Source organism: Apus apus, chromosome 1 (genome assembly GCF_020740795.1).
Source record: "Apus apus isolate bApuApu2 chromosome 1, bApuApu2.pri.cur, whole genome shotgun sequence".
In the NCBI taxonomy this organism is placed as follows: Eukaryota; Metazoa; Chordata; class Aves; order Apodiformes; family Apodidae; genus Apus; species Apus apus.
In genome coordinates, this window is record NC_067282.1 from 135,447,773 (window position 1) to 135,475,435 (window position 27,663).

A 27,663-nucleotide genomic window follows, 5' to 3' on the forward strand; every position below is an offset into this window, starting at 1 on the left:
GAAAAAAAATATTGAAATTAAGTGCATGGAAAGCGGTCTGCAGAAAATATAGTATTTGGTCTGTGTAGTAGAAAAGTAAGCTGTCCATCTCTGCTACATTTCTTTCAGTGGATGTCCACTTTAAAAAGCAGAACCTTCGATGATTGTTGTTCTTAAATGCCTCCCTGTGGCTGAGTAGAACTGGGAGTGTTTCCTTTGGTCGTGGTAGAAGGGGTCCTTCTGCTCTGCAGCACCTCTTACATGATCTGAGGTCGACTTCGGTGAACTGCATGTGATGCGTTCCAATTACGGACGGAGATCCCACGCCTCCTGGAGTGACTCTATAATGCTGTTCAACGGCCTCTACTTTCATTTTCCAAATGACATTAAAGAACACATTCCTTTGCCGCCTTCTATTGGCAACGCGTTACTTTATTCATCCAGTTTCTACAGGTAACGCGGACTTAACTTACCATCCAACTTACCAGCTGGACTTGACACCGGGTGTTTTTATGCTTTAACGTACCCTTTAGGAGCGGGGCACCAGGGAAGTGCCGGAAGGCTTCCCCGCTCCCCGCCCAGCAGGCTGCGGTGGGACCGCTCTGCCCCCTGCCGGGAGCCCTCCCGCGGGAAGGGCACGGCACCAGAGGAACCCCTGAAGTCCCGGGATTGACGGTGCTGGGGAAGGCGGGAAAGCCGCTCGCCCGGGGCTTGCGGGGCCCTCCGGGCGCGGGCTGCCGTGCGTGCTCAGCTCCCGGCTGCCAGGGCTCCCGCTACCGGAGCTGGGCACCGCGAAGCCACGTCGCGGGACAGGCAGGGAAGCCTCTGACTCTTTTTGTATTATTATTATTATTTACTTATTTTTTTTACGTGCATGAAGTCTTGAAACACCCGGCCACATCCGTACCGCAAGGCTCTAGAGAACCTCCTCCTGACCTGCGGGAAACACCGGAGCATCCCCAGCCCTCCCGCACCCCGCGCCAAAAAAAGGGGCACCCTCCACTGGCAGGCAGAAGGGCGCCTCGTCCCGCGCCCCAAAAGCAGCACCCGCCGCACACCGCTACACCCAGACCGCGACACCCAAACTGCTACACCCAGACCGCGACACCCAGCCCCAACCCCCGCCCTTGGCCACGCCAGCTCCCTCCCTCGCCGCCCTCCCAGGGGCTCCGCCCGCTCCCCGCACGCAGGCGCGGCCGGGCAGGGCAGGACTACACTTCCCAGCACCCCGCTGCGGCCGGAGGGGAAGGAGGCGGCAGCCGGGCCCCGGGGGGCGCGACATGGAGGCGGGCACGGGAGACTCGGGCGCGGGGGGCTCGGGCGCCCACCTGGCCGCGCTGGTGCTGGCCCGCGGCGGCAGCAAGGGGATCCCGCTGAAGAACATCAAGCTGCTGGCCGGGGTGCCGCTGATCGGCTGGGTCCTGCGCGCCGCCAGCGACGCCGGCGTCTTCCACAGGTCCGCATGCCCCTTCCTGCCCCGCTGCCCCCCGTCCTGCCCCCCCCTCCTGCACCGCGGGGGTGGGCCGGGGGCGGCGGGGGCAGGAGGGGGTGGTCTCAGGCCGGGAGGAAGGGTGTGCAGGGGCCCCGGCGCGGGGAGGGGGTGAGGGGAAGGGGCCCTGGCCGCAGCAGGCTCCCTGGGCAGCCCTCCCTTCCCAGCTGGCTTCTCCCTGACAGGCGCCTGGATCCCGGCTGGAGCGCTGCTGGCGGGGTTGGGGTTGTTGAGCCTGGAGAAGACAAGGCACTGCGGACACCTTATAGCCCCTGAGGGGGCCCCACAGGAAGGCTGGGGAGGGGCTTTATACAAGGGGACGTAGCGGTAGGACAAGGGTAATGGCTTTAAGCTGGAAGAGGTGAGATGTAGGTTAGACATGGGGAAAATTTTTAATGTGAGCGTGGTGAGATGCTGAAATAGGTTGCCCAAGGAGGTGGTGGATGCCCTATCCCTGGAAGGGTTCAAGGGCCCGTTGGATAAGGCTTTGAGCAACCTGGTCTCGTGGGAGGTTGGGGGGTTGGAACTCGATGATCTTTCAGGTCCCTTCCAACCCAAACTATTCTATGATTATAGCCGGTCACGCCCTTGGGTGTCTTTAGCCTTCTTGAAGCTGCTCCTTTGGGTTTGTTAATGACACAGGTGTGTAGTAGGGGATCCTCACTGAAGACAAAGAATGTGCTGTTAACGTGGCACCTGGTTTAGGATCCGGCAGGGCAGGGCAAGGTGTGGCACAGGACAAGCAAGCTGTACCTCACCCTGAGCTTTGCTGTCCCGTTCTGGTGAGGGACAGCTCTGAGGAAAACGAAGTTTTACAGTAAAGTAGTTCACAATTGTTGTGATTCATGGTTGGGGAGCCACTGGTTGACAGCGTTTGTCAGTAAGCATTAACGCTTTTACTTGCTGCATTAAATGAAACTTTGGCTGTAGGTAATCGCCCGTGCATCACCAAATCATAGTATAACTTTGGTTGGTGGTCATTAGGCCCCACCTGCTGCACAAAGCTGGGCTGGTTAGAGTTGCTTAGGACCACATGCTGCAGAGCTTGAGTATCTCCAAGAATGGAGACCCCACAATTCTTCTGGGCACCAGTTCCAGGGATTGATAACCCTCATAGTGAAGAATTGTTTGGCATTATCTAACTGGCAGTTCTGTTACCTGTCTGTGTCCTCTTACTGCGCTCATCTAGGAACAGTTCCTCCAGTTTCTTTCTACGTGCCCACCAGGTACTTGCAGATGGCAATGGAGTCACCCACTTCTCTTTGTGAGACTCAACCAAGACTGCTCTTTCATACTTACGGCTTGCATGTGCTTCCAGGCCCCAGCCATGGTGCTGGCTCTGTAATGGGCTTGCTTCCGTTTTTCTTAGTTGTATTGGGCAGCCCATAGCTGGACACAATACATCAGAAGCAGTCTCATAAACACTGAATGGAAGGAAATAATCATGTGTGCCCATGTGACACAGAAGCTCAGCTTGTGGCAAAGTGCACAAAGAGACTTTGGTAGCAATAATTAAAGCTAGATAGAAACAAGTATGTTGTTAGTGTTAAGAATATGGGCATTACAAATTTCTTTCTCTGCCAGAGTAAAACTGTGAATTTTCTACACACATACTGATAAAATGAATTAAAACCAGTGCATGATCAGAGCAGGGACTTAATGTAGTGAAATGGAAATGGAGCCCAGCTAGATTGAGAGCTGGAAACACACATGAGTATTCTGTATCTCACAGCTTCTGTACTATTATCTATTCTGGAAAATCTTTTTTTACTGTGTGAAGAGTAGAGGAAGCATCACTCATTTGGTTTTATTTTTATAAAGAAGCAGTCAAAAATGTTTCTGGCCTAGACTACTACTAATAATTTAATGCATGTGAATCCCTATTGCTTAATGACCTGTGGTGGTTATGGTGGTTTGAGTGACTTCCTCATTTTTCTGTTTGGCATCTGAAGTTGCTCAACAGGAAGCCAGGTAGGTTTATATAGCTTAACTTTGCGGCATAACAGGTGCATTAGATGGAAGTGTGCTAGGTTTTCTAGTCCCCTTTGAAACAACTGTGCTGACAGAATGCATGTTACACAACAAAACTTTGTTGGTTGAATGAGGAGTGTGTATTTAACAGGTATGTATACTAACCACCCTGAAGCAGTTCGTGGAAAACATCCCTTCTGCATTTGTTCATAAGGGTGTGACTTGATGTTGCTATTGCTATCATACATATTTTTATTCTGATGATCCCATTTTGCCTTTGGATGGAAAAACTAAACTAAAGCACCATTTGCTATGTATAGTGCATGGAGAATGCTGGAGTCTTGCTGAGAGAAGTGTTATTTTTCATAATTTTTTATTTTTATAGCTCACATGCTTTTTTGTCAAAATGATGGCAGCAGTAGCTTCACAGTGCCCAGCCAGCGTTTGTCATCACATAATACTCAGACTTAGTCCTTCCTTTTGCAAATGTTTATTATCCCTGAACAATCACAATCTTGCTTTACCAGTATTGAATGTTTTCTGAGCAAAAATATATGTGATTTTAACTTGAATAGTTTTTTCTCTGGGATTGCATGGAGCCTAATTAACACATTTTGAAACACTTGCAGAATGAGATAATGTGCTAACTGTGTGGCAGTTGTACTTACTGTCAGACTTGTTTCTGAACTCTTAAATTATTTTGAATGCCTCATTCAGACTATTCACAATTCAGTGATCTGCTAGCTTGCCTAACAAATTTTGATGTGTTGATGCTGGGTTTTTTGGTAATTCTCCTCAATTTTATGTTGCTTCAGCTTCCTGTACACTGGTAGATCAAGCACCCTGTAGTGTTAAATTGAAATGCAACCCAGGCCTGAGATGAGAAATCTAGTGAGTGTGTATGTTTTATCCCTATTGCTGAAAGTTCTTGTTGGACTGACAGGGATAGTTTTTCTAATGTAAATGTAAGAACTGGTTCCTTTCATTGCAAGGTGTAGCATATGCGTAAGGAATTGTTTAGATTAGATTATGGCAGGCAAGTCAACAGTGCTGGGTTTTATTCTTTATATTGATTTCTGTCACTGTCTGCCAACAGTATATGGGTTTCTACAGACCATGATGAAATTGAGAAGGTTGCAAAGCAATTTGGCGCTCAAGTTCATCGCAGAAGCCCTGAAGTATCTCAAGACTCCTCAACTTCTCTAGAAGCTATCAGAGAGTTTCTTAATCATCATCATGGTAAATCTGTAATGAAATACACTGATCTTTTATGCTGTAGCCCCAAAGGGATGCACTTACTGTTTAGAAATATAAGTAGAACCACTTATTATGTGGAAAAAAGAAGTAAAGCTTTTAGTAAATGGAAGCTAGAAGGATTCTCCTTTTCTGTGGTATCTGCTTATACCATGCTTTGCAGTTGAATGTATTAAAAATATTCATGGTTTCATAACTATTTGTCTGTTTTTCTTTAGAGGTTGATATTGTAGGAAATATTCAAGCAACATCTCCCTGTTTACATCCCAGTGATCTTATAAAAGTGGCAGATCTGATCCAGAAGGAGGGGTTTGATTCTGTCTTCTCTGTTGTGAGACGGCATCAATTTAGATGGAGCGAGGTAAAAAAAGGAGGTAATACTTAACTATTTCTGATTACAGTTACACTTACTCAACATTTTTTCAAATGGTTTATTTTCATAGCCACGGTATTTACATTAGGAAGTGGTATCAGAGGCAGTGGCTGAGTTCTTGGAGAAATCAGAGATGGCTTAGAAATCCCTTTTAAGTAGAAGTAGTGCTGCTTTGATATTGCTGATCTTCACTCAATCTTTCTGTCATTGTTTTGTACAAGTGATAAGGTATTGAAAATTGAAATGTTATTGGCTTGTCTAGGCTCAAAATATAGCTCCCCAAGGCTTAACATGTTAACATATTCTTGGTGGGTATTTATGCATATGTAGACATGACAGTGAGGTCCTGTCTTAAGTAGGAAAGTGTTTCTTTTTCCTATACAGTAGCTAACATGTGCCAAATAATGTGCAGTAGAGTCTTAGTGAAGATGAGAAGGCAACCTCTCAGCCTGGAGATTGAGGGTTTGTTTCAGCCTGCTAGTTTGCCTGCAGTTTGTTTCAAATTGCAAGCTTCCTTTTAGTCATGAAGGCTGATCTCATGTTAATTAGCTCATACAGAAGAATATTTTCCCCAAGAAAATATGCCTCTGAGCTACAGTTGCCAAGATTGCTAAAAACTTAACTCTTTACTTAAAAATAGAGGTTGTACCTTGTTGTAGCTGTAGAAGTACCTTCTGTCCTTGTACAAAGAACTATTGTACACATTATCTATCTTGACTTTGTGATTAAAACAGAAGTGTTTGCTTCTTTTTCTCAAAGTGCTTAGTGCAGATACTGCCACATTTATGTTTTTTTTAAAAAGAATGTGTTACTCAGACATTACAGTTATTCTTTTGAGATTAAAAAAAAACACCCAACTTGTCTGAAGCATTTTATATGAATTTAAAAACATCATGCTGTAAAAGAGCATGCAACATAAGTAAGGCTTAATGTTAGAGATAAGATTTAAAAAAACATAGGCATTTGCTTAGAATAAGCAGTTGACTTGACCATTCCTGGTTTTCCTCATAAGAGAAGAAATACTGTAACACAGTTTGTAAAGTATAAGAGGAATATCAAAGTCATGGGTGGTAGTTTAGTGTTCTGTGGATTGCACTTTAGGCAACCAAGTGAAAGTTGGTTCTTCATATCCTGAGGTACTTGAATGGACATCTGGAAAAAATTAAATCTCATTTGGATGTACCATGTAGCTTTCTGAAGTGATTGTGTGCCACCTCGTCTTTATAGGTAGACTACTAAATTAAAAATGCCTCAAGGCCTACCTAAAGAGCAAAAAATTCTTTAGTATAAAATTACATCTGAAGTGTTTTAATGTGGTGAGAGATAAAATGATTCTTTATCTCTCTAAAAGGAGTATATGGGAGGAGAATAAGGAACACATTGAGCAAGCATTAGCATCTTAAAGGTAAAAGTAAATGACCCTTCTGAAGTGTGGTGTTTCAGGTGGCTGATTCTCAGCATTATACAGTTTAGTTTTCTACTCCTTTTATTTTTTTTTCAGATGGATTTAAAGTACTGATTATGTTAAAAGAATTTTATATGTTTTCCTGTGTATTTCTGTTGTTTCCTCTGCATCAAGGTTTAATACTAATGTACCCTGAAACAGAAAGGTGTCTCTCTCTGACTGGAAGTGTTTACTTAATTGAGCACAAAGCTCTAGTGTATTTATGAAATACCAGGTGTGTATATATATGCTAAAGCCTCAGGATGTTTTGGATGTCTGAGAATGCCCTCTAGCTTTTTCATGGTTACTAGATCATGAGACTTGGTGAATTTATCTACTTTGTGCATGTCAGTGTGGGTGGTGTAAGGACAGAAGTCTCTATTCCCTGGTCTAGTTTCTGCTGCATGCACTACTGCTGATAGCAGTCTGGGATCTTATGGGGTCATGTTTATTCAAAGACTCTTGTTTGTTCATTTCTGGACACAAATCACTTATAAAATTTACTATAATGGGTATCCTTAAATATAAAGTATTTTGGGGGAGTGCATGATGTTTTCACAGGCACAAATTCTTCTCGTTGGCTCTGTTTTCACCTTTCAAATTGGTTCTCTTACCTGTCATTCAGGGCACTCCAGGTTTTAGGTGTAGGTAGCTGTATGTAGGTTATTAGCTTTTGATCTCCAAATTTCCTCTACTGGCCACAGTCAGTAATACAGTACTGCAATATGTAGATTCCTGGTCTGCTTCTGTAAGACCACTGTTTGGAAATCGTCATATTCTGTTGTTCTTGTAGTCCTGAGTGATTACTGGTGATGCTAGTTCCCACCATAATGTTGAGGTCTTTGCATTTCTTTTGTGTGAGTGTGTTGTTTTTTTGTTGTTTTGTTTTGTTGTTGTTTTTTTTTCTGATCAGACCAGGCAAAATGTCCTAGAAAAAAAGTTGTTGCAGCTTCACTGTGTCACAGAATCACAGAATGGTTGGGGTTGGAAGGGACCTCTGGAGATCATCTAGTCCAACCCCCCTGCTAGAGCAGGGTCACCTAGAGCAGATTACACAGGAACACATCCAGGCGGGTTTTGAATGTCTCCAGGGACCTCCCTAGGCAGCCTGTTCCAGTGCTCTGATACCCTCAGACTAAAGAAGTATTTTCTTGTATTCAGGTTAAATTTCCTGTGTACCAGTTTGTTACTGTTACCCCTTGTTCTGTCACTAGACACCACTGAGAAGAGTCTTGTCCCATCCTCCTGACACCCACCCTTTAGATACTTACAAACATTAGTGAGATCCCCCCTCAGCCTCCATTTCTTTTCATACCTCTCCATTGGACTCTTTCAAGTACATCCCTGTCCCTCTTGAACTGGGGAGCCCAGAACTACACAGAGTACTCCAGATGAGGCCTCACCAGGGCAGAGTAGAGGGGGAGGAGAACCTCCCTCAACCTGCTGACCACACTCTTCTTAATGCACCCCAGGATGACATTGGCCCTCTTGGCTGTGAGTGCATATTGTTGACTCAACTATAGACCTATCAATCTGACCTTGGTACCAGGGAAGGTCATGGAGCAGATCATCTTGAGTGTCATTAGAAGCCATATAGAGGACAACCAGGGGATCAGGCCCAGTCAGCATGGGTTTATGAAAGGCAGGTCCTGCCTGACAAACCTGATCTCCTTCTATGACCTGATGACCTGACTATTGGATGAGGGAAGGGCTGTGGATATTGTCTGTCTGGACCTCCAAAAAGCATCTGACACGGTTCCCCATAGAACTCTCATTAAAAAAACTGGCTGCTCATGGCCTGGATGAGCATACAATCTGTTGGATCAGGCACTGGCTGGACAGTTGGACCCAAAGAGTGGTGGTCAATGGAGTCAAATCCAGCTGGTGGCCAGTCACAAGTGGTGTTCTTCAGGGCTCAGTGTTGAGACCATTTCTGTTTCACATCTTTATTGATGATCTTGATAAGTACATAGAGTGTATTATCAGTGAGTTTGCAGATGACACCAAGCTGGGCGGGAGTGTTGATCTGCATGAGGAGGCTCTACAGAGGGACTTGGATACATTGGATCATTGGGCTAATGTTAATAGTATGGGCTTCAACAAGGCCAAGTGTCGGATCCTACACTTGGGCCACAACAACCCCATGCAACATTAAAGGCTTGGGGAAGTGTGGCTGGAAAGCTGTCTGGGAGAAAAGGACCTAGGGGTTCTAATTGACAAGCAGCTGAATATGAGCCAGCAGTGTGCCCAGGTGGCCAAGAAAGCAAATGGCATCCTGTCTTGTATTATAAATAGTGTGACCAGCAGAAGTAGAGAGGTGATTGTCCCCCTGTACTGAGCACTAGTGAAGCCACACATGGAATGTTGTGTCCAGTGTTGGGCACCTCAATTCAAGAGAGATATTGAGGTGCTGGAGTGAGTACAGAGGAGGGCAACAAAGCTGGTGAAGGGCCTAGAGAATCAATCTTACGAAGAACGCTTGAAGGAGCCAGGAATGTTTATTTTGAGAAAGAGGAGGCTGAGGGGAGACCTCATCAGTCTCTACAACTACCTGAAAGGTCATTGTAGAGAGGCTGGTGCTGGTCTCTTCTCACAGGTAGTTAGTGATAGAACAAGAGGGAATGGCTTCAAGCTGCAACAGGGTAGGTTTAGACTGGACATTGGGAATTTTTTTTTCACTGAATAGGCTGCCCAGGGAGGTGGTTGAGTCACTATCCCTGGATGTGTTTAAGGGTCGTTTGGATGTGGTGTTGATGCATATGGTTTAGGGGAGAACTTTGTAGAGTAGGGATGATGGTTGGACTCGGTGATCCCAAGGGTCTTTTCCAACCTGAATGGTTCTATGATTCTATGATTCATGGTCAGCCTGTTGTCCACCATGACTTTCAGGTCTTTTTCCCCAGAGCTGCTTTCCAGCAGGTCAACCCTTAACCTGTACTGGTACACAGGGTTGTTCTTCCCCAGATGGAGAACTCTACACTTGCCCTATTGAACTGTGAGCATTGAGTCCATCCTCCGTAAGTTCACAGGTGACACCAAGTTGGGGGAGAGTGTCGATCTGCCGGAGGGTAGGAAGAAGCTGCAGGAGGACCTGGGCAGTCTGGGTCAATGGGCCGAGGCTAATGGCACGAAATTCAACAAGACCAAGTGCAGGTCCTGCACTTTGGCCGCAATAACCCCTGGAAATGCTACAGACTGGGGGAAGAGTGGCTGAAGAGCAGCCCAGCAGAGAGGGATCTGGGAGTACTGGTTGACAACTGGTTGAACATGAGCCAGCAGGGTGCCCAGGTGGCCTGGAAGGCCAATGGAATCTTGGCTTGTATCAGGAATAGTGTGGCCAGCAGCAGTAGGGATGTAATTCTCTCCCTGTACACACACAGCACTGGTGAGGCCTCACCTCGAGTACTGTGTGCAGTTCTGGGCCCCTCACTTCAAGAAGGATATTGGGGTGCTGGAGCAGGTCCAGAGGAGAGCAACAAGACTGGTGAAAGGACTAGAAAGTCTTATAGGGATAGGCTGAGGGAGCTGGGGTTGTTTAGCCTGGAGGAGAGGAGACTCAGGGGTGACCTTATCACTCTCTTCAACTACCTGAAGGGAGGTTGTAGTTAGGTGGGGGCTGCGCTCTTTTTCCAGGCAACTAGGAACAAGACAAGAGGGCCTGGCCTGAAGCTGCTCCAGGGGAGGTTTAGGTTGGATATTAGGAAGAGGGTGATTAGACATTGGAATGGACTTCCCAGGGAAGTGGTGGAGGCACCATCCCTGGATGTGTTCAAGGAAAGGCTGGATGTGGCACTTAGTGTCATGGTCTAGCCAATGTGGTGGTGTTAGGTCATAGGCTGGACTTGATGATCTTAAAGGTCTTTTCTAGCCTCGGTGATTCTGTGATTCATTAGCTTTCTCCCCACCCAGCTCTCTAGCTTGTCATGCTGGATGGTAGCACAGCCTTCTGGCATGTCAGCCAATCCACCTAGTTTTTATCATCAGCAAATTTGCTGAGGGTACATTCTGTCCCTTCATCCAGGTCTTCAATGAATATATTGAACAGGACTGGACCCAGTATTGACCCCTGGTGGACACCACTACTCACAGGCTTCCAGCTGGACTCAGCCTCACTGACCACAACTCTCTGGGCTCTGTCCTTCAGCTAGTTCCCAATCCATCTCACTACCCAATCATCCAGTCCACACTTCTCAAGTTTGGTTGTAAGGATGCCATGGGAGACAGTGTTGAATGCCTTCACAAAGGGCTATTAGATTGGTCAAGCATGGCTTCCTGTGGTAAATCCATGCTGACTACTCCTGGTAACCCTTCTGTCCTCAACATGTTTTGAGATGGCACAAAGAATAAACTGTTCCGTCACCTTTCCTTCCTAGCAGGTTACAGTTGGAAAGGACCATCCTGTTGTCATAGAAAACAAAACCTTTGCAACAACACCATTCATGTAGCCGGAGGTGGATATGCCCTATGTGCCTGTTTCTGGCTGCCCCCAAAGTCTCCAGCTGACAAAATGAAAAACAAGATAACTTGGGTCCCAAAGTTTTTCATGCGTTGCCCCAGAACTCAGAAGTCTTTCTTGATTTTGCTCAGGTTATGGTTGCAGTGTAATTTGCACCCGTGGGAAAGAGTAACAATGGATTCCTGCTCTTAAGAAGTTGGGGTACCTGTTCAGCAACATCCTGAACTTTAGCTCCCAGAGTTCAGGGAGTATAGTGTATACTACTGCTCTGTGAAGAGGTAGTTATTCTGTGGTATTGTACTGTCAAATAACAGTTCTGCCCATGGGAGTTTCTGCAGCATTGCTATTCTTTTCTGAACTGGCATTGCTGTTCTGGTGGATGACAAAGCAAGCAAAAAGCTTAATGTTGACTCAGGCCAAAGTGCAGACAGATTTAGTTGAATCTCAAGAGCATGTCCCTTCCTTGCCCTTCCTTACTCTTCATGAAGAGGTAAGGAAGGCACCTTCTTTGCCCTCCTTTTGCTCTCATTTGCTTTTTTTAATCCCTCCTTGCCCTTCCTTGCCCTTAGACATTTAGAGGAAATTCTTCACCATGAGGGTGTTGAGGCGCTGGAATAGGTTGCTGAGAGAAGTTGTGTATGTCCCATCCCTGGAAGAGTTCAAGCCCTGGAAGAGTTCAAGGGCAGGTTGGATGGATCTCTGAGCAACATGATCTAGTGGGAGGTGTCCCTTGCCCAATGCAGGGGGATTAGATTCTAGATGATATTTAAGGTCCCTTCCAAACCAAAACATTTGATAATTCTGTGATCCTTTTAGAAGCCAGTTTTGGAGCCGACAACCTCTCAGGGTTTTTTTGTGTGGTTTGTTTGTTTGTTTGTTTGTTTGTTTAAAGTTGGAATGAATAATTTCCTTTTTTTATGCCAGAAATGCAGAGCAGTCCTTTACTTTGTTATTCACAGCACTAAGAAGGAACAAGCAGTTGAGTGGTTCTTCATAAAGCTGAGCAATGAGAGTCAGTAATGAAAGAAGTCGGTGACGGAACTGTTCAACAGAAAGCTATTTAAAGAAAGTACAGTGACTCTGAACAGGAATTCTGGAAAACTTATTTTGTCATTTTTCTTTGTTAACAGAAAACAAAATGACAGAGCCACAAAACCTGAATCCAGCAAAACGATACCGGAGACAAGATTGGCCTGGGGAGCTATATGAAAATGGCTCATTTTATTTTGCCAAGAGACATTTGATTGAGAAAGGCTACTTGCAGGTTAGTGCTTCTGTTTTTCATGGTCTTTAGAACAGTACATCTTTTACTCTTGTCATACAGGGTTCTGAATTCAAGAATGTATTTCTGTTTCTGATGCAGTCAGTATAAAGTAACAGCACTTTGAGCTCAGGACAATTTGCTTATTATGTGTAAGTTAACAGGGCTAGCTGTAGCTAGGGCAGTTCCAGTAAAACCATCTTCCACAGCAGACAAATTTATATAAATAATATTGAGCAGTGTGTAGCTATAGGCCTGAAATAACACAATGCTGAAGTTTCACATCCGTTGGCCAGGATGCAAGTGCTTATCTTATAATTCCCTTTTGTGTTACTAAGGATGTGCAACTGACCTTCATGCAGTGACATAGGCTCCTCATAGGATCTCTAAACTTGTATTCTTGACTAGTTTTGTCTTATGCCAATTTTGTACTGTCACTTCAACAGTCTTTTTCCCTTTCGTGATCTTTTTGTATTGCTGTAGTAATACAGAACAAACATACTTACTTCAGCTTTAATTTTCTTTATCTGCAAGTATAGTCTTTTAGTTTTCTCATGCAAGACAAATCTTCCATCTTACAGATCGTTTCCGCTACTTGTCAGCAGAACTGAAAAAAGGCCCCTTGATGTTCTTATTTCTCTCTTTTCTAGGTCCCTCACTAATGCAGAGATCCTGGCTTTAGGTCTCTCTCATTTGTATGAACCCATGCAGTACCAGCTACTGCTATGTGTTCTTCTGAGCATTGATCTGGATAGTACAGTTGTGTTGAATTCTACATTTTATAAAGATTGGGCCACTAACACTGAGGATCAGGGCTTTTAGTTTTAATTACTACTGAGGTGTGGCAGATATTTGTCCACTTGAAATTAAGTCTTTGTGTAGATAGCAAAAAAAAAAAAAAAAAGCAGCATACTCTTACTAAGTAAATACTAAAGGTATTACTATTTTACTGTATTAAAAGACCTAGTTAAATCTATGTAATGTAATAACTATAATGCATAATACCTTGCATGCCTTCTCTAGTTACAAAATGAAAATACTTATTAACCGTTGCTTATAGGAAGTTGTTTCTGATACTTGGTTCTGTGTCACAAGCAAAACATTGTTAATGATGGTTCATTTATATTAGAGCTGCTGTGACCACTGTGGAACCAGGTACTTTGCTTTCATTACATCTTATTCAATTGTGCAGTTTTGTATATATATTAACCAAAGCAGAAAGCTTTGATGGGTTCTGTCTTATTTAGGGTGGTAAAATGGCCTACTATGAAATGCGAGCAGAGCACAGTGTGGATATTGATATAGACATTGACTGGCCTATTGCAGAGCAGAGAGTATTGAGGTAAAAACACTTTTTGTCCCTGTATTTCTTTGGTATCACTGTTTCAAAGCATTATCATGTGAATTCTTAATATGTGTAATATAAGTAATCCAGATCAAAGATAATTGGACAGTTTTATTTCTGCCCCTCATTTTTCCTGTCTCTGTTGAAATAATCTGAGTAACCATTGCTGTATGTTTGTTGAGGTTTTTTTAAAGGTTCAGGTTGGGGAAAAGTGTAAGCCCCACTATACCATGGCAATGTGTTAGCATCATCTCTGGCTTTTCCAGTTGAGTTGTCATGGGCTTCCATGGTCTACTCCATGTTTAGTGATGCACATCACTAAGATTGTTCATGTAGAAGGCATGAGTTGATTACATCTTGCCAGCTGCCTTTTCCTTGCAGCTATTCTGCCCTCCCGTAGGAAATAACGGGTGGGAATGGAATGTGTTCTCTGTGCCTTTTTCATTCTTTACTCCATTTTGGTTTTGTCCCAAATAAATGCTGCAGAACGTAATATCTTACACTAAGGAAATAAATCTCATCCTGATATTTTTTTAATGGGCAAGGTAACTGAGCTGTCTTTTGGATCGTTCTGTTTCTCCTTTGGGAGAATATAGTTGGAGGGTGATGATGATAAGAAAAGACATTAGAAAAAAATAATTTCAAAACTGATTCTTCAGTCTGAAAATCACAATTGTATTTGAAATATTTGGTTTTGGAGTGTGCAAAAACTTCCATCCTAAAAACATAATTTCTTTTTCTAGCTTTGGATACTTTGGCAAAGAGCCATTAAAAGAAGTGAAGCTGTTGGTTTGCAGTGTTGATGGATGCCTGACAAATGGTCGCATCTATGTGACAGAAGATCAGAAGGAAATGGTATCCTATGATTATAGAGATATTGTTGGTATTGATCTACTAAAGAAAAGAGGAATCCAGGTAAGTGTTGTTCTGAAGTGTGAGGCTTTATGTCTAGTGTAACCTGTGCGTTAAAACATTCCAACATCTCACAGCACAGATGCTGAAGTTTCTTGGGAGTACTTGTGATAAAGCAGAACCATATATTGGTTCAGGGTTGGGGTAAACGTTCTTCTTGGATCCCTCAGAGGAAAATAAGTGTTTTGAGGAAATTTTCAGTCTCATTCACAGTAGCTATAGCACATCTCTCTTTTTGTCCTGGAAAAATGTGGGAAGAAATTTTTATGGTGTTTTGCTGGCAGCAATTGTGTTGTTCTGTGTAGGCTAGCCACCCATTAATTAGAAGTCAGCTTTACCAAGTAGGGTTATGTTGTTACTTCGTGGCAATAGATGAGGAAGAACTACTCGGGCAAATTAATTGATTATCCTAGATCACCCATGGTTGTTCAAAGAGGGGAAATCAAACCTCAAACGCTTTTGTCTGCATAGTTGTTTTATCCATAACTTGCTTGCTTTGAAGTTGTAAGAATTCAAGTGTAAATTAAAAACTGAAACAACACAGATTGTAACATGGCTACTTTCATTATTGTTGTTATTATTATTGATTATCATCACTGCTACTAAATTCTGCTGATCTGAATATTTGCTTGTGTTTATGTAAAAATAGCCTTCTGGCCGTTTTCTGTCCGTGCTGCTGGCTTTGATAGAGCTAGAATATTTTTTGGGGGATAAAAACTTAGTAGAGATTTGGGCTGTCTTCAAAGAGCCTTAACTCAGTTCTGCTGCAGATAGAGGTAGGCACAGATAAGACAAAGGTAGCTATGCCACAAGTAGACTTCCAGGTTTATTTTTGCAGTCTCTATTGTAGGCTTTCTTTATAACAGGTTAGATGACATTCATGACATACTTTGATGCAGCTGTTGCTGCCTTGGGGCAGTGAAGTGGAGTAGACGGTTTTTCAAAACTCCCTCAGCTTCATTTTCCATGAGGCAGTAAGGGGACCAAACCTGTAATAATTGTTTTGTTGCCTGTGGGAGCCCATTTCCATATTTGCTGAGACTTGGCATCTTTCATTAAAAACCTCCTGGTCTTTGTACTGCAGTTTGTGTTTCTAGAGTATATTGCTGATACACTCTTGATTTGTGCACCACTCCTCTTCATTCTGTACTTAAAATTAATGCCAAGTATTTGTTAGTATTTCAAAACAATTAGGAAGATAAGCTTGTCCACAGCTTAGACAGAAAACCGTTGGGGGGGTTGTATCTGATTTTTTTTTTTTTAAATCCTACTTCACTAATTTTCTAGTTTTTAAGCTACCTTGTACATCCTTTCCTAAATTTCAAAATTGGGATGAACTTCTGGAGATTATTTTGCTGTGCCTCTTCAGTGTGTTTAGTGTTCTGTTGATGCTCTGAAATCTTACTGTAAATAAAATTATGCTGTTAGGTAGAGGAGTTATGGAAAATATTTAATAATATTCTACTTCTGTAAATAATGCAGAAATCTTCCTTGGGAATTCTCTTATTCCCTACTGTGGCCGAATTAGATGATTTTGCAATAGAAAGCTAGCATGCCACTGTACTGTGATATCCAGTATTTTTTTATGATACATGTTCCATTTAAAAAGACAAATGTAAATTTCTTTTTGTGAACCTTAGGGCAGCCTACAGAATGGTGTTTCACTTAGGTGTGGTTGTGGCTTTGGATCCTAATCACTTCTGGTCTGAGTTTTGATTGAAGAAACCAGTTATTTGGTGATTTTCTGATATCTCAGTGAGCTTCTGTGGACAAAACTACTGCTTTTTAGTAAATCAAATTGCATGTCTTCTTGCTGTGTGTGTAGAATTTACTTTATCTTGGCTTTATTTGAATAGGTTCGGCTCATCTCTGAAAGAGATTGTTCAAAAACACTGTCAGCCATGAAGCTTGGATGTATAGCAAAAGTTAGTGCAACAAATAAGTTACAAGTCTTGGAGGACTGGCAAAAAGACATGGGTTTGAGCTGGAAAGAAGTTGCCTACTTAGGTCAGTTCTTTTTTTTAATTGTTAAATTTCTTATAGTATATGCGAATACAAACTTCATAGTGCCGCTTAACTTCAAAACATTTTATTAATACACTAAACTTAGTGAGATTGATCTGTGAATCACAGCACAGAATCACCGAAAGCAGGTATGTATTTTAAGTCTTGTTAGGGTGCAATCTAAATATTAAAGGCATTGATGGATCACTGTCTTATTTAGTAAGGGAAGTCTTGGCTGGTTTTATAGTGAGATTTAGGAAAGCTTTTTATACAAGCGTAGGTACAGCTCAGAATTTAGACCTGATTCTAGTTAATTTCAGATGGATATTGCATACATTATATCCTGAAATGGAAACAAGACATAGGCAGATTTAAAACCAAAAGCCATATGATTCTGTACAGAATTACATTTCAGTGACAGCTGAAGTGTATAGTCCTGCAAGTGCTTATTCAGTTGCTCAAATAATTTTGCTACCCTTAAAAAGTACCGTTCTCTTGCCTGAAGATTGTGTAAAGTGTGATCAGCATTTGCACGTATCACCAAGATTTTCTGAGACCTGACTCAAATGTACAAAGTGCTACTGAGCTGCTGACATGTAAATTGCGTTAAGAATACAATTTTTTTACAATAGACTAATATGTACACAGAAGAATACCAGGTCTGGTCATTTTTTCCGCTCTGTGATGTTTTGCCTTGTATGTCATCTTTCTCAATAGGAAATGAAGAGTCTGATGTGGAATGCCTGAAGAAAGCTGGCATGAGTGGTGTGCCTGCTGATGCTTGTGCTGTTGCTCAGAAGGCTGCTGGCTACATCTGTAAAAGCAGTGGTGGCTGTGGAGCTGTCCGGGAGTTTGCAGAACACATATTCCTGTTGTTAGAAAAAGTGAACTCTGCAAGAAAGCAAATGCAAGAAGTGAATGCAGCAGGAAAGGAAGTGCGAGGGAAATGAGAACAGCAGGAGACGAGATTAACTAGTGAAAGAAGAGTGACAGTTGGTCAATTCTACTTTTTTCTTTACCTCTTCCTCTCTCAGTAAGTCTGCAACCGAAAAGATGGCTAATCTTTCAAGTTTTACATTGCAGTAGAGTTTAAGGTCCCACTTTGATTTAGTGCTGGTATTCACGGTTGTATGCTGATAATCCTGATCAGGATTATTTTAAAAGCCATTCAAGTGGAATGGAAGGAATACTACAAAAGGTAGTGTCTTGTAAATCTACTCTTAATCATTACACCTGTCCTACAGGAATGGTGTGTCTTTACTAATCTGAATATCTTCAGGGATCAATGATTTTGCATGACTTGAGAATTTGTAATTCCAACTTAAAAAAAAAAAATTCTGACAGTTTTGCTCATATGGTTTACATTTCCCCTATCAAATGACAATATGACGTTGTAGTTGTGTCTTGGCTTTTTACAGTGTTCGTCCCTGATATGGAAGACTTTTAGCATATGCTGTAGAGATTGGGTGTAAATTAACTGTCAAACTTATTTTTATTTTAAAAGACAGCTCAGTTACTGTAAAGCCAGTTAATATTAGTGTTAGTTAAGAAAAGCACTTAAGCATGTGTTCCGTTTTGAGCTCATAAATAATTAAATGGCACTTGGAATTGTTCCTCTTCTCTTTGAATCTGTTTATATTGGGTTTTATTGAAGAGCTTAAATTAACATGCCCAAATGGCTTGCCAACTTTGAGTTAAATTTCTTATTCCCTTTGAGATATTTCCTTTGCAGAAACTTCTTTTCTTTCTCTGAAGGCTTTAGTAGATCACTAATAAGTAAAAAGAAGGAAAAAAAAAATGTAGTTTCTTGTATGTGAAGTAACTGCTGCTAAAAAGCAAAACAAAACCAAAAAACAACCAAAATGTAGCTGTTGATTGTAGATTTATATAATATATATATTCAGACTATTTTTAGCATGTTAATTTAAAGCTGGTGTGTGTGTATGTATGTATGTTTGTATTTATGAAAACCACCAATTTTACTGTGCCTTGATTTAAAGATCTCAGTATCTGTAAAAATGTCTAGAACTGACCTGAACGTATGCATCCATTTTCAATCCTACTATTTATCAGTGAGTTAAGATCTGCCTTGGGTTGTGATGATAAAATAAAAAGTACCTGTGGCACACAGGCGGGTTATTACTGAGCTAAATAATAATGGTTTGTGATTTTATTTTGTTTCTTTGCTAACTAGATACTCCCAGTGTAATATCCTGGTATGTTGCTCTCTGCTGATTAACTTCATGTTTACTTTCTTAAACAAAGCAAAATTTGAAACTGAAGTTCTTTTACTGCCTATCTGCAGTAGCAAGGTTAACAGGTGGATTGTTCATTGTACTAATCAGCTCTAAAGTTATCATTTAAGTATATATTTTCAGCGAGGTTTTAGAGTTCTGCACTAGATGACCCCATGGACTTTGCTATCAGGAGAGCCACATTTTGGACCGAACTATGGACATTGGTACAGATAGAATTATTTTAGTATAGACTATGTGGTAAAGCTTCCAAAGTCCAGATTGCATGAACAATTCAGGTTTGATAATGTCATATAGAATTGGCCAAGTTTTTAGTTATTTCACTTTGTCACCATCAAGTATCTTGCTGATTTTGATTTTAAGAACAGCTTCCTGTGAATAGATGGCTTTAAAAAAGCTGACTGTGATAAACGTCATTCCCATTTCTTTTATGTTAGAGAAAGCAAAAAGATAAGTGCTATTATAATAGAAGTATGAATTGGCAGTAGTTTTTGACAGAGTGCTCAAGAGCTCTTCTGATGTTTCAGCTGCATGTTAAATGTGCCACATCTACACAGGGTTTTGCCCAAAATTTCTACATGTAGAAAAAATAAATACAGAAACACTTTTTTATGAGTGTTGGTAATGGGCAGAAATAAATGGTAGCTATCTATGTTTTTACTTTGCCAAATTATTGTTTAGAAGACTGTGGTATAATCTTACAGGAAGAATATGAAGAATAAAAGAGCTCTAGAGACTATTTACAAAATAAAGCCTGCTTGAGGATATGAGAGATGCACAATCTACCTGAAGGGTTCATATTTGTATTGCCCACATGGCGAGGGAAAGCCTAATTATAAACTAGAGTAGCATAAGGGATGTCTTAATCACTCCTATTGATTTTGCGGAAGATCCTCAGTGTGGTGAAGGATTTAGAGATCACAGATGAGCAGAGGTAGTGAGGATAACTCTAGCAGTCACCTTAAAGGCGAAATTCCAGGTCCTGGACAAGCTGCAAAAGTGTAGTAGCTTTTGCCAGTGGCTCTTGTTTCAGTAAGTGTCGTGGTACCATGATTGCCTTTCATTACAGAGGTGTAGTTCACTCGTACTAGATTTCAGTGGTCATTTTTGTTATAGTAGGCTACTTTTGGAATAATATCTTTTGGTCATGTGAGCACTTGGGTTTTACTTTAAATTGCCTTATGTATATATATATATATATAAAAGATCTTAGGTAACATGAGCTGTTTGAACATGATTTTATGAACTGTAAAAAGTAAACTATGTAATAATTTATAATAAGGTATTATAAAAAAAAATAAAAGAGGTAATTGCCTGAAATTTGAAATAAAAGGTTTTTCTTTAGGGTTTTTTTTAGTAGAATGGCTATGGGGTGGTTTATGATGAATTTATATACTGTAAATCATACATGTCCAAGTTCATGTGCCACACAAATGGATTATATCCAATGCAGGTGGACAAATTTAATGCCTAAATTAATCACACCCATGCACCGTCCATTACTCAAAATCTTCATCTTAATCTGGTCTCAGAGGCAGATGTGGAGTGTTTTGCATATATGGTTATACCCTGTTAAATAAGCTTCTTCACTTGCCTGTGTTCCCTGATTTCAAATAGCTGGTTTCACAGCACTGTGCACTTTGTGCCTCGCTTAGTGAAAAGTAGGATTCACCTCTCTGCTTTCTGAGTTGTCAAAAACAGCCCAGTATTTCTGTAGCAGGATAATCTTTTAAGTAGAGCAGAACATACTAAGAATTATTTGGCAAGAGGTTCTCAGAGAGAATTTCCGTTTTGGTTAGGCCTTGAGATTTTTGCTGGTTATGACTGCTAGATGGCTCTTTCCAGGAGAATGGATAAGGCAAAAAGATAGAGAGTGACATACTCATTTGTCATTACATCTGCTGACTTTGGCACCAGAGGTAGTGTTTAGATCTTATCTACTTCTGACTCCATTAATTAATTTTAATCTGAGCTTTGTCCTATTCAATATATGTTTCTCTCCTGTGCTATTTCCTGTAGGGTGGTTCAACATCTTCTGACCTTAGTTTATTTCAAGTCAGTATGAATCATATAAAACTCAGCCTTCAGAGGCAGAGAGATTTTATAATACTTGGCAATTAAAAGTTCCTAATAGTTTTAACCTTTAAACATAGATTAGTTAACTTTTCCAGAGCCTTTCTGGGAAGGTTTTCCAAAATAGTATTTTCTATTAATATTCTATTAAAACACTATTTCCTGTTTCCAGAAATAACTCCAAATGAGTCTGGTTACACCTAGCAGGACTAATTAGCCTAAATGTCAGTGTTACAAGAGCAATAATAAGGTATGTTCAGTGGAAGAAAAACACACTATTATGCATGAGCCTGTTGCATAAATGGGTTAGAAAAACTTGTCACTAATGCAATTATCTGAAAAACCCTTGCCTGGTAGGTTTGTTTCTGTCTTGCTCTTGGACAGATTGTCTACCCCCATTTCTGATCCTTAAGTGTATTTATGTATGTGGCTCTGGTTTAATAGAGCTTTCCCACTGCTGGAGAACTAGAGGAAAGAGAAACCTTTGGAAGCAGTCCCAGTCTATATCTGCCTCCCCCACCTCTGTAGCATTATAGACCACTTTCCCTAAAAAGGTTGCTGTTATTTTCATTTTGCAAATGGAATTATTTTATAATTGTTTATAAAAAGTGTCTTAAAGGGAATGAGCAGGCAGCAATGCAGAGTTAATGTTACCAAATTATTCAGGTTAGTAAAGAGCAGGACTGATGAAACTAAATAGATTTATATAATAGAATGAGCTTAGTAGAAAGTAAATTCTAATGTCATATATAAAAAAAATATTCGTATCTACTGAGGAGTTATAATCCAGAAAAATATCTGCTGGCTTGAAGTGTGTGCTAGTGGTTTAAAAAGCAAACTGAATTTTAGGACTTACTAGGAAAAGCATTTCAAACAAAAAGGATAAAAGTAATTATTCCACTGTATAAACAAGTGATTTGCATGTATCTTGAATAGTGTGTGGTTTGTTTCTTACATGTTAAAAAGTTTATAGCACTCAAAATGTTTGTGGGAGGAAAAATGGATGTTGAAAGGAAGGAACCAGGTTCAGTGTGAGCAATAGACAGCTAAGAATTCTTCACTTTGGAAGACAAATGACTGAATGGAGTTGTGTTACATTTCTGTAAAACCAAGAGGGACAGGGAACTAGAGAAAGACTGCTTTTTTTGGCAATGTTTTCTTGTGGCCTCAAAACACTTGCAGCTCATGGATTTCCAAAGCTGGACATGGCTTACAGACATCTAATAAATCTCAGCACACTTAAAAGAGCCTTTGGCCACATGTTTACGTGTCTGATGGCTGGTGTGGTTCCTCTGGTTCTGAACCTTGGTTTCTTCCTCCTATTTCCTGTATAGGAAATACACAAGTTCATTTTTATCCTTATTTCACAACATATGTCAGTGGTTCATGCTAAAAATATCCATGTGTAGCTGTGACATAGGGAGAAGTAGGACATGGCATTATTATTACCAATAGGAATTAATAATCTAATCTTAAAAACTCATTGAAAATAGGGCAAAAGTTCACACAGGACTATGTTAAGAGGATGACGACATCAGCTGAATTGGCATCCAGGAGATTCTGGAACAAAATGTATCTGGCAGATGTAAGAATATTCAGGAGAATGTAACAAGTTTGACCTGTTTGTTCACATACTCTTACAGACAAATTCTGGACTAAATTGATTTACTTAGCTAGTATGGTCACTCTTGTATTGAAGTGATATGTGGATATCATGAAAAGTTACATTTCTGGGGAGACAAAGGCTGTAGTTGCACAATTTTTCATTGCCTGTACAGGCCATTTAAGAGTTTGAATATTTCTATTCTCCTACTTTTTTTTTTTTTTTTTTTTTTCTTTTTTTTTTTTTTTTTTTCCTGGTTACATCTGATCTACAGCAACAGTCATAAGTTTGGAAGGGATGCATCATCAGTGGATCCTTCTGGTCACTGATGCCCAACTGATGTGTTGTGATTTAATCGGTGAAGCCTGGTCTAAAAAAGTTGAGAATGGGATGAAATAATCCAATCTGGAAAAATATAAAACATCCCCATTCACTTGACCTAATTAATGTAAAGATTTATTCTGAGTGTTTATCTGCCTTTGGATTCAAGTGCTGCCATGCGTTCTTTTAGAGCAGCTGGAGCTACACTTGCATCAGATTCGAGTATGAGTGGGTTTTATGAGCAGTAGTTCCAATGACTCTAAAACAAGCCCTAGTCCTGACTCACCACATCAGTGTATCAGCATCCTTGTGTCTTTATGCACTCATTGTAAAAAAAACCTGTGGGCTGTCTGCAAGCTGTGCTGCTTTTTAATTCTTGCTCTTGTAGGCTTCATACACTGGCTTCATGTAACTGTGCACCTTGCAGCACATAAGAACTGAGGCTCCCCAGTTTTCTTACTTGTTTGTTTGAAGAAAGCACATATTTGATTTATAATGAAAGCCAAGACATTTCAGGGGTTTTCAGGGTAGAGTTGCAGTCAGTGGATGACATTGTAGAGAACAATGAGCTAGCTGGATCTGTGCCTTGCAGTGCATCTGCATTGATGTCCCTGCTGAGAAGCTGGGGAATTCGAAATCTAGGCTCCTTCAGTCAAGCTGCTGTCATTGGTGTCTGACCTTGGATAGCAGACAGATCTATGAGCTACCTTTATAACGCATTTCATGCACCTGCCAGTGAGGTCCTGCTGTTTCTGGTTTTGTTGCATTGTTGTTTGGGTTTTTTTTAATTGTAATGTGGGTAAATCGTGAATGTAGCCAGTAGGCAGTGCTAGACTGATTAATTCCTCATCCCTCTTAAGTAGCTAGGCAACTAACTGCAGCTTGAGCAGCACAGTGATACTACCTGGCTGTTGGATTACATCTAAGTAGTTTACCAAGGTCACAAAAGACAGAGAACAACAAACCAGTTATCCTTTGTTTTATTGAAAGGCCTTGCAGGCAGAAAAGGTAAATCTGCTTTTATTACTCCTAAGTGTCAGTATTTGCTTATATGTGAATGTGTCATGTGTCCCGTAATCCTGTGTCTACTGTGTCTGTTAGTGGATTCTGGGTGGTGTGGATTGATCGTTCCCGGGTACATCCTGGCTGTCAGAAATGAAGGGCTTCATAAGAAGGCTGTGCATCAGGCCTGTCTCTAGGTACCTCGAGACAGACCTGCTCCCCTCAAACCTGTGTCTGATTCACTTCACTGTGCTTCTGCTTTTGAGCCCTGTTTCATGCTAAGAAAATGATTGCCTAAGTCTTGTACAGAGCTTTGCAGTTAAAACACTACAGTCAATAGATGTCAGCAAAGAGCAACCATTTCTGTTCCTTACAGCGGCAGCTTCCCGTTTTGCTGGCAGAAAGCCTGGATGGCTGCAGAACCCACGCCAGAATGGATAGTCCCTGGTGCTATGGGATTGCCGTCATTCCAAGGTGACTATTCCTCCACTTAGCACTGGCCTGGGGAACAAATTTGGAAAGAGGCTGAAAGGAGGGACACAATGCGATTTGTGACTTCATGCTTTTCTGTCACTGTGTTTTTTTACTCAAGCAGCTGCCCGGTGCTCCTGCTCCCTCCCTCCCTGTTGGGGCTGCAAGGCACCACTGCTCCTCTCTGCTTGGCCAAGGAGAAGCCTCTTCCTCAGGAGCCTGGGAAGGGCAATGTCTCACCACACACGTCCACCATCTTTCACTGTCCTTTCCTACAGTTTATTCTCTGAGGTATGCAGGACAGGTAAACAGATTCAGGGAAAGGGAGGACTGTCTCCTGTCAAAGTTAACAGAAGTTGCTGCGAAATTGTCTGTCATGGTTGCTTGTCCCTTGAAAAGAGGTGGACTGTGGTCACCTGTGAGGCTGGACTGGTGACAGAGTGACCTTTCTGAACATGGTCTTTCAGTAAACACCTCCACCCCCACACTCAGCCCTTTCTGTTAGGCTGGATTCCTCCTGTCCTATCCCCACTGGGTTTTTGAACAGGAGTGCCCTTTGGCCTTCATCTGTGATATGTGACTGACTTTCCTTTCTCAGCAGCTTCAGCAAGTCCCATGAAAATTTCTTCTGGTACTCCACGTTTACTTTTCCAGCTGACAGATGGTTAAGTAAACCCTTGCTTGATCCCCTGAGCATCTCTGCTCTACTTAGACCCAGTGCAGAAGCCCACCAGATGATGTCCTGATCTCTTCTTTATTTTCCTAATGATTTCTGGCTTAGAATCATAGAATGTTAGGGATTGGAAGGGACCTCTAGAGAGCATCTAGTCCAACCCCCCTGCCAAAGCAGGATCACCAAGGCTAGGCCACACAGAAATGCATCCACGTGGAAAGTCTCCAGAGAAGGAGACTCCACAACCTCTCTGGGCAGCCTGTTCCACTGCTCTCTCACCCTCACAGTAAAGAGGTTTCTCCTCATGTTGAGGTGAAACTTCCTATGTTCTAGCTTATACCCATTGTTCCTTGTCTTATTACTGAAAAGAGACTGGCCCCTTCCTCTTGACACCCACCCCTCAGATATTTAATAGACAATAAGATCCCCTCTCAGCCTTCTCCTCAAGACTTAACAGCCCCAGTTCTCTCAGCCTTTCTTCATAGAAGACATGTTTAAATCCCTTAATCATCCTTGGAGCTCTGCGTTGGACTGTCTCCAGTAGATCCCTGTCTCTCTCTTGAGCTGGGAAGCCCAGAACTGGACACAGTACTCCAGGTGTGGTCTTACCAGGGCAGAGTAGAGGGGCAGGAGAATCTCCCTCAACCTGCTGGACACACGTTTCCTAATGCACCCCAGGATACCATTGGTCCTTTTGGCCACAAGGGCACATTGCTGTCCCATGGATAATTACTGCCCACTAGGACTCCAAGGTCTTTCTCCATGGAGCTGCTCTCCAGCAGGACAACCCCTAACCTGTACTGGTGCCTGGTGTTATTCCTTTCCAGATGCAGGACTCTACGCTGGTCCTTATTGAACTTCTGAGGCTCACTCTGCCAAGCTCTCTAGCCTGTCTAGATCTCATTGGATGGCAGCACAGCCTTCTGGTGTGTCATTTCCTCTTAGTAAACCCATGTTGGCTACTCCTAATAACCTTCTTTCCTTCCATATGGTTAGACGTGGCTCCAGAATGAGCTGCCCTGTCACCTTTCAAGGGATTGAGGTGAGGCTGACTGTTCTGTAGTTGCCTGGGTTATCTTCTTGCCCTTTTTGAAGACTCGAGTGACATTGGCTTTTTTCCAGTCCTCAGGCACCTCTCCCATTCTCCATGGTATTTAAAAAATGAAGGAGATTGGCTCAGCAACAGCATCAGCCAGCTCTCTCAGCACATGTGGATGCACCCATGGATTTGTGCACTTTCAGTTTATCCAAGTGATCTCTAACCCAATCCCCACTGACCAGCAAAGAGCCTTCCTCCGGTTTTGCTCCCTTGCTTCCAGTGACTGGGATTCCTGAGGGCTGATCTTAGGAGTAAAGACTGAGGCAAAGAAGGCATTCAGCAATTCTGCCATCTCTGCATCCTCTGTTACCATATCTCCCACCTCATTTAGCAGTGGAGCCAGTTTTTCCCTAATCTTCCTTTTCTCATTGATGTATTTGAAGAAGCTCTTCCTGTTTATTTTCACCTCCCTAGCCAGACTAAGTTGGCCTTTCTTGTTGAGTCTCTGCATATTCTGGCAGCATTTCTAGAATCCTCCCAATTAACCAGACCCTTTTTTCAAATACTGTAAATTTCCCTCTTCCATTTGAGTTATTCTAGGAGCTCCTTGTTTATCCATGCAGATCTCTTGCCTCCTCTACTTGATTTTTTTTTTTTTTTTTTCCAAGGGAATACATTTATCTGGAGCTTGGAGGAGGTAGTGCTTGAATATTGACCAGCTCTCTTGGGCCTCCCTACTTTCTAGAGCCCTAGCCCACGGGATACTTCTAAGTAGATCTTTGAAGAGGACAAAGTTAGCCCTCTTGAAGTCCAGGGTAGAAATTTTACCTATTTCTCTGCTTCTTTCTCTAACAATACTAAACTCTTAACATGTCATGGTCACTACAGCCAAGACTGCCCCCAGCCTTAATATCCATGGCCAGACCTTCTCTGTTAATACAAGTTCCAGCATCGCACCTCTCCTTGTTAGCTCTTCAACCAGCTGCAGCAGAAAATTGTTATCAATGCACTGCAGGAAACTTTTGGACTGGTTATGCCTGGCTGTGTGATCTTTCCAACTGGTATCAAGATGACTGAAGTCACTCATGAGCACCAGGGCATGTCATCTTGAGGCTACTTCCAGCTGCTTGTAGAAGGCCTTTGTCAACAACTTCTTGGTTTGGTGGTCTGTAGTAGATGCCCACAACAGTATCACCCATGTTTGCATGTCCCTTAACTCTTGCCCATAAGCTTTCAACACTTTCATCATCTCCCCCTGGGTTAAGCTCAATATGTTCTAAAAGTACACAGTTCTCCATTACCACATTCCAGTCATGAGATGACTTCAAAGTCCTGCTTCAAAGATTACCAGAACTGGCTCAAATTTCTTTTGCTGCCTCACTTCTCCAAACTCACTTGCATGTTCTACAAGGCACTCCTGAAGCTATTCAGAGAGATGTTTTCACCACGCATTGTTTTCCTCCAAGGAACTGCTTTATGCATCAAACTCTTTGTATCAGAACTAATGTGACTTAAGGTCAGGTTGCTAGGACGTTTATCTGTGCACCTTTTCTTCTCTTAGGGCTACTTTAGAAGATAGTTGTATGATGTTTTCAGGGCAAAGGTCCTTGAAGGAATTCACATGTTACTCTCACAAGAGTTCCAGCCCTCCCTCTGGCCCTTCTGCCCTCCCCCCACCTCTTGCACTCTGTTTCATGTGACCCAATGGCCAGGTGAGCCTAGGGAGCAAGCAAAGCAG

At 42.0% G+C, this 27,663-nt stretch overlaps 1 protein-coding gene across 1 annotated transcript; it reads left to right on the forward strand.

Annotated features, from left to right (window-relative positions):
• Window positions 1–1,243: 1,243 nt before the first annotated feature.
• Window positions 1,244–20,075, forward strand: CMAS (cytidine monophosphate N-acetylneuraminic acid synthetase). The gene is made up of 8 exons (XM_051638401.1): window positions 1,244–1,435; window positions 4,536–4,678; window positions 4,912–5,067; window positions 12,097–12,230; window positions 13,475–13,569; window positions 14,316–14,487; window positions 16,341–16,491; window positions 17,206–20,075. Exons 1-8 carry the CDS (start codon window positions 1,260–1,262, stop codon window positions 17,436–17,438), a joined length of 1,260 nt encoding a protein of 419 aa, XP_051494361.1. The 5' UTR covers window positions 1,244–1,259; the 3' UTR covers window positions 17,439–20,075.
• The last annotated feature ends 7,588 nt before the right edge of the window (window positions 20,076–27,663 follow it).